We start from the raw sequence: 13,621 nt of genomic DNA, 5'->3' as shown, positions 1-13,621 counted from the left end.
GTTAATGACAGAGTGATGTTCCTTACCGTGTGTGACCTGGTTAATGACAGAGTGATGTTCCTTACCGTGTGTAACCTGGTTAATGACAGAGTGATGTTCCTTACCGTGTGTAACCTGGTTAATGACAGAGTGATGTTCCTTACCGTGTGTAACCTGGTTAATGACAGAGTGATGTTCCTTACTGTGTGTGACCTGGTTAATGACAGAGTGATGTTCCTTACCGTGTGTAACCTGGTTAATGACAGAGTGGTGTTCCTTACCGTGTGTGCCCTGGTTAATGACAGAGTGATGTTCCTTACTGTGTATAACCTGGTTAATGACAGAGTGGTGTTCCTTACCGTGTGTGACCTGGTTAATGACAGAGTGATGTTCCTTACCGTGTGTGACCTGGTTAATGACAGAGTGATGTTCCTTACCGTGTGTGACCTGGTTAATGACAGAGTGATGTTCCTTACCGTGTGTAACCTGGTTAATGACAGAGTGATGTTCCTTACCGTGTGTAACCTGGTTAATGACAGAGTGGAGTTCCTTACCGTGTGTGACCTGGTTAATGACAGAGTGATGTTCCTTACCGTGTGTGACCTGGTTAATGACAGAGTGATGTTCCTTACTGTGTGTAACCTGGTTAATGACAGAGTGATGTTCCTTACCGTGTGTAACCTGGTTAATGATAGAGTGATGTTCCTTACCGTGTGTGACCTGGTTAATGACAGAGTGATGTTCCTTACCGTGTGTGACCTGGTTAATGACAGAGTGATGTTCCTTACCGTGTGTGACCTGGTTAATGACAGAGTGATGTTCCTTACCGTGTGTGGACCTGGTTAATGACAGAGTGATGTTCCTTACCGTGTGTGACCTGGTTAATGACAGAGTGATGTTCCTTACCGTGTGTGACCTGGTTAATGACAGAGTGATGTTCCTTACCGTGTGTGCCCTGGTTAATGACAGAGTGATGTTCCTTACCGTGTGTGACCTGGTTAATGACAGAGTGATGTTCCTTACCGTGTGTGACCTGGTTAATGACAGAGTGGAGTTCCTTACCGTGTGTAACCTGGTTAATGACAGAGTGATGTTCCTTACCGTGTGTGACCTGGTTAATGACAGAGTGATGTTCCTTACCGTGTGTGACCTGGTTAATGACAGAGTGATGTTCCTTACCGTGTGTAACCTGGTTAATGACAGAGTGATGTTCCTTACCGTGTGTAACCTGGTTAATGACAGAGTGATGTTCCTTACCGTGTGTGCCCTGGTTAATGACAGAGTGATGTTCCTTACCGTGTGTGACCTGGTTAATGACAGAGTGATGTTCCTTACCGTGTGTGACCTGGTTAATGACAGAGTGATGTTCCTTACCGTGTGTGACCTGGTTAATGACAGAGTGATGTTCCTTACCGTGTGTGCCCTGGTTAATGACAGAGTGATGTTCCTTACCGTGTGTGACCTGGTTAATGACAGAGTGATGTTCCTTACCGTGTGTGACCTGGTTAATGACAGAGTGGAGTTCCTTACCGTGTGTGACCTGGTTAATGACAGAGTGATGTTCCTTACTGTGTGTGACCTGGTTAATGACAGAGTGATGTTCCTTACTGTGTGTAACCTGGTTAATGACAGAGTGATGTTCCTTACCGTGTGTAACCTGGTTAATGACAGAGTGGAGTTCCTTACCGTGTGTAACCTGGTTAATGACAGAGTGGTGTTCCTTACCGTGTGTGACCTGGTTAATGACAGAGTGATGTTCCTTACTGTGTGTAACCTGGTTAATGACAGAGTGATGTTCCTTACCGTGTGTAACCTGGTTAATGACAGAGTGGAGTTCCTTACCGTGTGTGACCTGGTTAATGACAGAGTGATGTTCCTTACCGTGTGTGACCTGGTTAATGACAGAGTGATGTTCCTTACCGTGTGTGACCTGGTTAATGACAGAGTGATGTTCCTTACTGTGTGTGACCTGGTTAATGACAGAGTGGTGTTCCTTACCGTGTGTGACCTGGTTAATGACAGAGTGATGTTCCTTACCGTGTGTGACCTGGTTAATGACAGAGTGATGTTCCTTACCGTGTGTGACCTGGTTAATGACAGAGTGATGTTCCTTACCGTGTGTAACCTGGTTAATGACAGAGTGGAGTTCCTTACCGTGTGTAACCTGGTTAATGACAGAGTGATGTTCCTTACCGTGTGTGACCTGGTTAATGACAGAGTGATGTTCCTTACCGTGTGTGACCTGGTTAATGACAGAGTGATGTTCCTTACCGTGTGTGACCTGGTTAATGACAGAGTGATGTTCCTTACCGTGTGTGACCTGGTTAATGACAGAGTGATGTTCCTTACTGTGTGTGACCTGGTTAATGGCAGAGTGATGTTCCTTACCGTGTGTGACCTGGTTAATGACAGAGTGGTGTTCCTTACCGTGTGTGCCCTGGTTAATGACAGAGTGATGTTCCTTACCGTGTGTGACCTGGTTAATGACAGAGTGATGTTCCTTACCGTGTGTGACCTGGTTAATGATAGAGTGATGTTCCTTACCGTGTGTGACCTGGTTAATGACAGAGTGATGTTCCTTACTGTGTGTAACCTGGTTAATGACAGAGTGGTGTTCCTTACCGTGTGTAACCTGGTTAATGACAGAGTGATGTTCCTTACCGTGTGTGACCTGGTTAATGATAGAGTGATGTTCCTTACCGTGTGTGACCTGGTTAATGACAGAGTGATGTTCCTTACTGTGTGTAACCTGGTTAATGATAGAGTGATGTTCCTTACCGTGTGTGACCTGGTTAATGACAGAGTGGTGTTCCTTACCGTGTGTGACCTGGTTAATGACAGAGTGATGTTCCTTACCGTGTGTGACCTGGTTAATGACAGAGTGGTGTTCCTTACCGTGTGTAACCTGGTTAATGACAGAGTGATGATCCTTACCGTGTGTGACCTGGTTAATGACAGAGTGATGTTCCTTACCGTGTGTGCCCTGGTTAATGACAGAGTGATGTTCCTTACCGTGTGTGACCTGGTTAATGACAGAGTGATGTTCCTTACTGTGTATAACCTGGTTAATGACAGAGTGATGTTCCTTACCGTGTATAACCTGGTTAATGACAGAGTGATGATCCTTACCGTGTGTAACCTGGTTAATGACAGAGTGATGTTCCTTACCGTGTGTGACCTGGTTAATGACAGAGTGGTGTTCCTTACCGTGTGTAACCTGGTTAATGACAGAGTGATGTTCCTTACCGTGTGTAACTTGGTTAATGACAGAGTGATGTTCCTTACCGTGTGTGACCTGGTTAATGACAGAGTGGAGTTCCTTACCGTGTGTAACCTGGTTAATGATAGAGTGGTGTTCCTTACCGTGTGTGACCTGGTTAATGACAGAGTGATGTTCCTTACTGTGTGTGACCTGGTTAATGACAGAGTGGTGTTCCTTACCGTGTGTAACCTGGTTAATGACAGAGTGATGATCCTTACCGTGTGTGACCTGGTTAATGACAGAGTGATGTTCCTTACCGTGTGTGCCCTGGTTAATGACAGAGTGATGTTCCTTACCGTGTGTGACCTGGTTAATGACAGAGTGATGTTCCTTACTGTGTATAACCTGGTTAATGACAGAGTGATGTTCCTTACTGTGTGTGACCTGGTTAATGACAGAGTGATGTTCCTTACCGTGTGTAACCTGGTTAATGACAGAGTGATGTTCCTTCCTGTGTATAACCTGGTTAATGACAGAGTGGAGTTCCTTACCGTGTGTAACCTGGTTAAATTAAGAGGCAGAGTATGAGCAGGGAATCTGTGGTCTGGTCGCAGCCTGCTGTGTGTTGCAGACTGATTCGATCCTGACATAATCCAAATCAATTTCCTCTAATTAGTGAAAGAAGAAATGGCTGGAATTATAACTGCATCAGGATTGATCCCCAAGCTCTGTAAAAAAAAACACCAGAAATGGAAAACTGAATCTCACTTCAATCAAAGCAGGGCCTGTATTTACTAGAAAAATACATGATCACAAACAGATGGCTTGGCCAAACTATCCGAAAATATTTTCATTCTGAGTCAGACTTGACTCAATTACAAACTCGGGTAAAAAACACAAATTCTGCCAAAATATTTCCTTGTTTTTATTCCATGGAACGCTATTTAAACAAGATCGGAATCGTGTACCAGAACTGGTTTAAATTTCTTGTGACATTTTGAATGTATAGAGAGCAGGAGGAAGGATTTCATTACCTCTGCGGAAATGTATATTTTATACTTTAAAGGGAGAATGAGGGAACACAAGTGGCCCAAACATTTGCTCTCAATATTTTATACACGGGTCCCGAACTTGGCAAATAAACATTTCCAAATTCTGAAGAATAGATGACAGATCCATCGGGGTCCAATAGCCTAACCAACTAAATGAAGCATGTGTTTTGACTGCTGGAATTTATACGGCAGTTTTCAACCCTCTCCTTTAACCTCGTTCTCCCACCTGGCCCATGTGACCTGATTGTCATGGGAACAGAGACCCAGGTCACCTCTCCCGGAAGCAAGGTACCTACTTCAAACACCTAGAAACAAAGAAAAAGGGGCGCTGGCCCTACTGTTACCGTACTTATTGGACAGAGACACAGAGAGTACCAGAGAGAAAGAACCAGGAATACAGCAGAGGAAAAGGTTACTTCCTGTATACCACCAGGCAGAATGCTGGTGGGAGTTCATTCTTTTTTTTAAAATCCAATTTTGGGAGCAATGTAGCGTGGCCAATCTACCTGACCTGGGGGGGTGAGACCCATGCAGACATGGGGAGAATGTGCAAAATCCACACAGTCAGTGACCTGGGACCAGATCGAACCCGAGTCCTTGGCGCCATGAGGCAGCAGTGCTAACCGCTGCCTCACCGTTCCGCCCTAATTCTTGAGTTGAGTAGATGGAACGTGTAGAGGTTGATGGACATGGAAGATTACCCTGGTGTTGCCTTGAGAAGGAATCGCTGGAATCGGCCTTCCCGCCTGGTAGTCAATTCGGAGATTTTTAGAAGATTCAGGGAAGCGATTTTTTTTGAACACTTTATGGTGGAAGTGGATCAAAGAGCAGAAAACGTCTTGGTTGCTGCGAATAATTTTTGACTGGTTCCTGTAAAGGCTACAATTCTACAGGGAGCGTAATACATAAAACACAGCAACTGGTTTCAGGTCGCATTAAATTAATTGGGGATGTCTCTTCTGTAGTTTATCTGCTACTAAGTAATGATAATCTAAGCTTGTAACAATAAAACTCTATAAGAGGTGAGATGGGATTCTCCGTCCCACCGCACCCTGGCACGTCACACCCCCCCCCGCCCCACACCCACCCCCGCCCCCCCCCCCCGCCCCACCCCCGCCCCCCCCGCCCCACCCCCGCCCCCCCCCCGCCCCCCCCCCACCCCACCCCGCCCCCCCCCCCCCCACCCCCCCCCCCCCACCTCACCCCCCCCGCCCCCCCCCCCCCGCCCCACCCCCCCCACCCCCCCCCCACCCCACCCCCCCCACCCCCCCCACCCCCCACCCCCCCCCCCCACCCCCCCCACCCCCCCCCCACCCCCCCCACACCCCCCCACCCCCCCGCCCCACCCCCCCGCTCCCCCACCCCCCCGCCCCACCCCCCCGCTCCCGCACACCCCCCCACCCTGCCGGCAGCGGGATTCTCCGTCCCACCGCACCCTGGCGGACGGAGGATCCCACGGCCGGAGAATCCCGCAGACGCAGAATCCCGCAGACGCAGAATCCCGCAGACGGAGGATCCCGCAGATGCAGAATCCCGCAGACGCAGAATCCCGCGGACGGAGGATCCCGCAGACGGAGGATCCCGCAGACGGTGGATCACGCAGACGGTGGATCCCGCAGATGGAGGATCCCGCAGACGGAGGATCCCGCAGACGGTGGATCCCGCGGGCGGTGGATCCCGCAGACGGTGGATCCCGCGGAGGGAGAATCCCGCGGACGGCGGATCCCGCGGGCGGTGGATCCCGCGGACGGTGGATCCCACAGACGGTGGATCCCGCGGACGGTGGATCCCACAGACGGAGGATCCCGCGGACGGTGGATCCCGCGGGCGGTGGATCCCATAGACGGTGGATCCAGCGGACGGTGAATCCCACAGACGGAGGATCCCGCGGACGGTGGATCCCGCGGGCGGTGGATCCCACAGACGGTGGATCCCGCGGGCGGTGGATCCCACAGACGGTGGATCCCGCGGGCGGTGGATCCCGCAGATGGTGGATCCCGCAGACGGAGGATCCTGCGGACGGAGGATCCCACAGACAGAGGATCCTGCGGACGGAGGATCCCGCAGACGGAGGATCCTGCGGACGGAGGATCCCGCAGACGGAGGATCCTGCGGACGGAGGATCCCGCAGACGGAGGATCCTGTGGACGGAGGATCCCGCAGACGGTGGATCCCGTGGGCGGTGGATCCCACAGACGGTGGATCCCGCAGACGGAGGATCCCGCAGACGGAGGATCCCGCTGATGCAGAATCCCGCCGATGGAGAAGCCAGACCGGGAACCCTCGATGTGGTCATCTGAGTGGGTCACTGGAAATTCAAATCCCTTTTTAAAAATGATTAACTTGGCCTCACGCAGGGATGACAATAAGTTCGCTCTTGTGGGTTTGTGAATCCAGGCGCTGAAATGAGTTTAAATGAACAAAACTTCACACTTACTTTTACTGTGTTCATTAAAAAAATAACATGCCTACTTTCAAGGTTCAAACATTTTTAGAAAGAGGGTCTAAGGGCAGCACGGTAGCATGGTGGTTAGCATCAATGCTTCACAGCTCCAGGGTCCCAGGTTCGATTCCCGGCTGGGTCACTGTCTGTGTGGAGTCTGCACGTCCTCCCCCTGTCTGCGTGGATTTCCTCCGGGTGCTCCGGTTTCCTCCCACAGTCCAAAGATGTGCAGGTTAGGTGGATTGGCCATGATAAATTGCCCTTAGGTTAGGTGGAGTTACTGGGCTACAGGGAGAGAGTGGAATCATAGAATCTACAGTGCAGCAGGAGGCCACTCAGCCCATCGGGTCTTCACCGGTCCCTGGAAAGAGCACTCTACCCAAGCCCCACGCCTCCACCCTATCCCCCTTTATCTCCATAACCTAGTAACCCCACCCAAACTTTTTTGATACTAAGGGCAAATTGATCATGGTCAATCCACCTAACCAGCACATCTTTGGACTATGGGAGGAAACCGGAGCCCCAGGAGGAAACCCACGCAGACATGGGGAGAATGTGCAGACCCCGCACAGACAGTGTGGAGGTGTGGGCTTAAGTGGGGTGCTCTTTCCAAGAGCCGGTGCAGACTCGATGGGCCAAGTGGCCTCCTTCTGCACTGTAATAATGTGTGAGTGCCTTGCAACAGTCAACAAAGGTTAATTTGAAGACTGTGGCACAGAATGTAGGAGTAGATATAAAAGCGGGGAATAAGGCTGATCTCTGAAGCATTGGGTCAACACCTGAACAAAGAACCCCATTGACTGCCGGCGTAACGGAGAATCCCACCAGCCGGTCGGGCAGAAATGTGGAGAATCCAGCCCCCCATCTATCTCTGTCTTAAAGACACTCAGTGATTTGGCCCCCACAGCCTTCTGCGGCAAAGAGTTCCACAGATTCACCCACCCTCTGGCTGAAGAAATTCCTCCTCATCTCTGTTTTAAAGGATCGTCCCTTTAGTCTGAGATTGTGTCCTCTGCTTCTAGTTTCTCCTACCAGTGGAAACATCCTCTCCATGTCCACTCTGTCCAGGCCTCGCAGTATCCTGCAAGTTTCAAGAAGATCCCCCCCTCATCCTTCTAAACTCCAACGAGTCCAGACCCAGAGTCCTCAAACGTTCCTCATCCGACAAGCTCTTTATTCCAGGGAACATTCTTGTGAACCTCCTCTGGACCTTTTCCAAGGTCAGCACATCCTTCCTTAGATACGGGGTCCAAAATGGCTCACAGTACTCCAAATGGGGTCTGACCAGAGCCTTCTACAGCCTCAGAAGTACATCCCTGGTCCCGTATTCTAGCCCTCTTGACATGAATGCTGACATTGCATTTGCCTTCCTAACTGCTGACTGAACCTGCACATTAACCTTAAGAGAATCGTGAACAAGGACTCCCAAGACCCTTTGTGCTTCTGATTTCCTAAGCATCTACCCATTTAGAAAATAATCTATGCCTCCATTTCTCCTTCCAAAGTGCATAACCTCACACTTTTCCACATTGTATTCCATCTGCCACTTCATTGCCCACTCTCCTAGCCTGTCCAAATCCTTCTGCAGCCCCCTTGCTTCCTCAATACTACCTGTCCCTCTACAGATCTTTGTATCATCTGCAAATTTAGCAACAGTGCCTTCAGTTCCTTCTTCCAGATCATTAATGCATATTGTGAAAAGTTGAGGTCCCAGCACAGACCCCTGAGGCACACCACAGTCACCGGCTGCCATCCTGAAAAAGACCCCTTTAGCCCCACTCTCTGCCTTCTGCCAGTCAGCCAATACTCTATCCATGCCAGGATCTTACCCTGAACACCATGGGCTCTTAACTTATTTAACAGTCTCCTATGCGGCACCTTGTCAAAGGCCTTCTGGAAATCTAAATAAACCATGTCCACTGGTTCTCCTTTGTCTAACTTCCTTGTTACCTCCTCAAAGAACTCTAACAGATTTTTCAGACACAACCTCCCTTTGACGAAGCCGTGCTGACTCAATCCTATTTTACCATGCACTTCCAAGTACTTCGTGATCTCATCTTTAATAACAGACTCTAAAATCTTACCAATGACCGAAGTCAGGCTAACCGGCCTATAATTTCCCATCTTCTGCCTCCCTCCCTTCTTAAACTGCGGTGTTACATTAGCCACTTTCCAGTCCTCTGGGACCCTTCCTGCCTCCAGTGATTCCTGAAAGACTATTGGTACATAGGTACATAGATCCATAGATACATAGAAGATAGGAGCAGGAGGGGGCCTTTTGGCCCTTCAAGCCTGCTCCGCCATTCATCACGATCATGGCTGATCATCCAACTCAATAGCCTAATCCTGCTTTCTCCCCCATAGCCTTTGATCCCATTCTCCCCAAGCGCTATATCCAACCACCTCTTGAATATATTCAAAGTTTTAGCATCAACTACTTCCTGTGGTAATGAATTCCACAGGCTCACCACTCTGGGTGAAGAAATGTCTCCTTATCAATGTCCGAAATGGTTTACCCTGAATCCTCAGACTGTGACCCCTGGTTCTGGACACACCCATCATTGGTAACATCTTCCCTGCATCTACCCTGTCTAGTCCTGTTAGAATTTTATAAGTCTCTATGAGATCTCCCCTCATTTTTCTGAACTCCAGCGAGAACAATCCTAACCTAGTCAATCTCTCCTCACATGACAGTCCCACCATCCCTGGAATCAGTCTGATAAACCTTCGCTGCACTCCCTCGAGAGCAAGAACATCCTTCCTCAGAGAAGAGTATCTGCAGACAATACAAGTGTGGCCTCACCAAGGCCCTGTATAATTGCAACAACACATCACTGCTCCTCGAGAACCGCGTTAGGGACCAGGAGCTGGAGCTGGATGAACTTTGGATCATTCGGGAGGCAGAGGGGGTTATTGAGAGGAGCTATAGGGAGGTAGTCACACCTCAGGTAAAAGAAGAAGGTAGATGGGTTACCGTCAGGGGAGAGTGAGGGAACCGGCAGGCAGTGCAGGGATCCCCTGTGGTCGTTCCCCTCTATAACAAGTATACCGTTTTGGATACTGTTGCGGGGGACGACTTACCAGGGGTAAGCAATGGGGCACAGGTCTCTGGCAAGGAGTCTGTCCCTGTTGCTCAGAAGGGAAGAGAGAAGAGGAACAGAGCACGGCAAAGGGGGGGGGGGGGGTGTGGCATTGTTAATCAAGGAAAGTATTACAGCGGTAGAAAGGACATTTGAGGACTCGTCTACTGAGGTAGTATGGGCCGAGGTTAGGAACAGTAGAGGAGAGGTCACCCTGTTGGGCGTTGTCTATAGACCTCTGAATAGTTCCAGAGATGTAGAGGAAAGGATTGCAAAGATGATTCTCGACAGGAGCGAGAGTAACAGGGTAGTTGTTATGGGGGACTTTAACTTTCCAAATATTGACTGGAAATACTATAGTTCGAGTACTATAGATGGGTCAGTTTTTGTACAGTGTGTGCAGGAGGGTTTTCTGACACAGTATGTAGACAGGCCAACAAGGGGCGAGGCCACATTGGATTTGGTACTGGGTAATGAACCCGGCCAGGTGTTAGATTTAGATGTAGATGAGCACTTTGGTGATAGTGATCACAATTCGGTTATGTTTACTTTAGCAATGGGCAGGGATAGGTATATACCGCAAGGCAAGAATTATAGCTGGGGGAAAGGCAATTATGATGCTATTCGGCAAGATTTAGGATGTATAGGATGGGGAAGGAAACTGCAGGGGATGGGTACAATCGAAATGTGGAGCTTTTTCAAGGAACAGCTACTGCGTGTCCTGGATAAGTATGTACCTGTCAGGCAGGGAGGGAGTTGTCGAGCAAGGGAACCGTGGTTTACTAAGGAAGTTGAAGCACTTGTCAAGAGGAAGAAGAAGGCTTATGTTAGGATGAGACATGAAGGCTCAGTTAGGGCACTTGAGAGTTACATGTTAGCCAGGAAGGACCTAAAGGGAGAGTTAAGAAGAGCGAGGAGAGGACACGAAAAGTCGTTGGTGGATAGGATCAAGGAAAACCCTAAGGCTTTCTCTAGGTATATCAGGAACAAAAGAATGACTAGAGTAAGATTAGGGCCAATCAAGGATAGTAGTGGAAAGTTGCGTCTGGAATCAGAGGAGATAGGGGAAGCGTTAAATGGATATTTTTCGTCAGTGTTTACAATGTTTTCAATGTTGTCGAGGAGAATACTCAGGTTCAGTCGACCAGGCTAGATGGAATTGAGGTTCATAAGGAGGAGGTGTTAGCAATTTTGGAAAGTGTACAAATAGATAAGTCCCCTGGGCCAGATGGGATTTATCTTAGGATTCTCTGGGAAGCCAGGGAGGAGATTGCAGAGCCTTTGTCCTTGATCTTTATGTCGTCTTTGTCGACAGGAATAGTGCCGGAAGACTGGAGGATAGCAAATGTTGTCCCCTTGTTCAAGAAGGGGAGTAGAGACAACCCTGGTAATTATAGACCTGTGAGCCTTACTTCGGTTGTGGGTAAAATGTTGGAAAAGGTTATAAGAGATAGGGTTTATAATCATCTTGAAAAGAACAAGTTGATTAGCGATAGTCAACACTGTTTTGTGAAGGGTAGGTCATGCCTCACAAACCTTATTGAGTTTTTTGAGAAGGTGACCAGGTGGATGAGGGTAAAGCGGTTGATGTGGTGTATATGGATTTCAGTAAGGCGTTTGATAAGGTTCCACACGGTAGGCTATTGCAGAAAATAAGGAAGTATGGGATTGAAGGTGATTTAGCGGTTTGGATCAGTAATTGGCTAGCTGAAAGAAGACAGAGGGTGGTGGTTGATGGCAAATGTTCATCCTGGAGTTCAGTTACTAGTGGTGTACCGCAAGGATCTGTTTTGGGGCCACTGCTGTTTGTCATTTTTATAAATGACCTGGAAGAGGGTGTAGAAGGATGGGTTAGTAAATTTGCAGATGTCACAAAGGTCGGTGGAGTTGTAGATAGTGCTGAAGGATGTTATAGGATACAGAGGGATATAGATAAGCTGCAGAGCTGGGCTGAGAGGTGGCAGATGGAGTTTAATGCGGAAAAGTGTGAGGTGGTTCACTTTGGAAGGAGTAACAGGAATGCAGAGTACTGGGCTAATGGCAAGATTCTTGGTAGCGTAGATGAACAGAGAGATCTCGGCATCCAGGTACATAAATCCCTGAAAGTTGCCACCCAGGTTAATAGGGCTGTTAAGAAGGCATATGGTGTGCTAGCCTTTATAAGCAGGGGGATTGAGTTTTGGAGCCACAAGGTCATGCTGCAGCTGTACACAACTCTGGTGCGGCCGCTCCTGGAGTACTGCGTGCAGTTCTGGTCACCACATTATAGGAAGGATGTGGAAGCTTTGGAAAGGGTTCAGAGGAGATTTACTAGGATGTTGCCTGGTATGGAGGGAAGGTCTTACGAGGAAAGGCTCAGGGAATTGAGGTTGTTTTCGTTAGAGAGGAGAAGGCTGAGAGGTGACTTAATAGAGACATATAAGATAGTCAGAGGGTTAGATAGGGTGGACAGTGAGAGTCTTTTTCCTCGGATGGTGATGACCAACACGAGGGGACATAGCTTTAAATTGAGGGGTGATAGATATAGGACAGATGTCAGAGGCAGTTTCTTTACTCAGAGAGTAGTAGGGGTGTGGAACGCCCTGCCTGCAACAGTAGTAGACTCACCAACTTTAAGGGCATTTAAGTGGTCACTGGATAGACATATGGATGAAAATGGAATAGTGTAGGTCAGATAGGCTTCAGATGGTTTCACAGGTCGGCGCAACATCGAGGGCCGAAGGGCCCGTTCTGCGCTGTAATGTTCTATGTTCTATACTTGAAACCTCTCGCAATGAAGGCCAACATACCATTATCCTTCTTTACCGCCTGCTGCCCCTGCATGCTTACCTTCAGCGACTGGTGCACAAGGACACCCAGATCCCGCTGCACACTCCCCTCTCCCAATTTACAACCATTCAGGTAGTAATCTGCCTTCCTGTTTTTGCTTCCAAAGTGAATAACCTCACACTTATCCAAATTATACTGCATCTGCCATTGATTTCCCCACTCGCCCAACCTGTCCAGATCTTGCTGTGGGATCTTTGTATCCTCGTCACAATTCACCCTCCCACCTAACTTGGTATCATCTGCAAACTTTGAGATGTTACATTTTGTTCCCTCATCCAAATCATGAATTTATATTGTGAATAGCCGGGGTCCCAGCACCGATCCCTGTGGTACCCCACTGGTTACTGCCTGCCAATTTGAAAAGGACCCATTAATCCCTACTCTGTTTGCTCTCTGCCAACCAGTTTTCTATCCACCTCAATACATTTCCCCCAATCCCATGCACTTTAATTTAGCACAATAATCTCTTATGTGGGACTTTGTCAAACACCTTCTGAAAGTCCAAATATACCACATCGACTGAGGATTGTCAGAGGATACAACAGGATCCAGATTGTAAATTAGTATGGCAGGGATGTGTGGGAAGCAGAATGTGAGCTTAGAAGGTTTAATAACTGAAGGGATAAATAAGAGAATATCACCCTGTCTGCTCAAACGCAGTGGTCTGTAGTGGATTTGTTTCAACGCCAGGAGTGTAGCGGGTAAGGCAGATGAACTTAGACCACTTATTAGTACTTGGAATGATGATGTTGTGGCTATCACAGAAACATGGTTAATGGAAGGGCAGGATTGGCAGCTGAACTTTGGAGGATATAGATGCTTCAGGAGAGATAGAGGGGGATGTGAAATGAAATGAAAATGAAAATGAAATGAAATGAAAATGAAATGAAAATCGCTTATTGTCACGAGTAGGCTTCAATGAAGTTACTGTGAAAAGCCCCTAGTCGCCATATTCCGGCGCCTGTTCGGGGAGGCTGGTACGGGAATTGAACCGTGCTGCTGGCCTGCCTGTCTGCTTTAAAAGCCAGCGATTTAG

General features: G+C 48.5%; 1 protein-coding gene across 1 annotated transcript in view; it reads right to left on the bottom strand.

The window, feature by feature from the left end:
* Nucleotides 1–4,360, bottom strand: part of LOC119977119 (nuclear receptor corepressor 2-like) — a 132,841-nt gene extending 128,481 nt beyond the window's left edge. Inside the window, exons 1-2 of the mRNA XM_038817738.1 lie at nucleotides 4,300–4,360; nucleotides 3,733–3,742 (exon numbers count right to left, since the gene is read on the bottom strand). Of these exons, the coding sequence (XP_038673666.1) occupies nucleotides 3,733–3,742; nucleotides 4,300–4,360 (71 nt within the window). The remainder of the gene's footprint in view (nucleotides 1–3,732; nucleotides 3,743–4,299) is intronic.
* Nucleotides 4,361–13,621: the final 9,261 nt, after the last annotated feature.

Source organism: Scyliorhinus canicula, chromosome 1 (genome assembly GCF_902713615.1).
Source record: "Scyliorhinus canicula chromosome 1, sScyCan1.1, whole genome shotgun sequence".
Lineage (NCBI taxonomy): Eukaryota > Metazoa > Chordata > Chondrichthyes > Carcharhiniformes > Scyliorhinidae > Scyliorhinus > Scyliorhinus canicula.
Note: the sequence above shows the minus strand (reverse complement) of the source record. Positions and strands in the feature narration are given on the sequence as shown.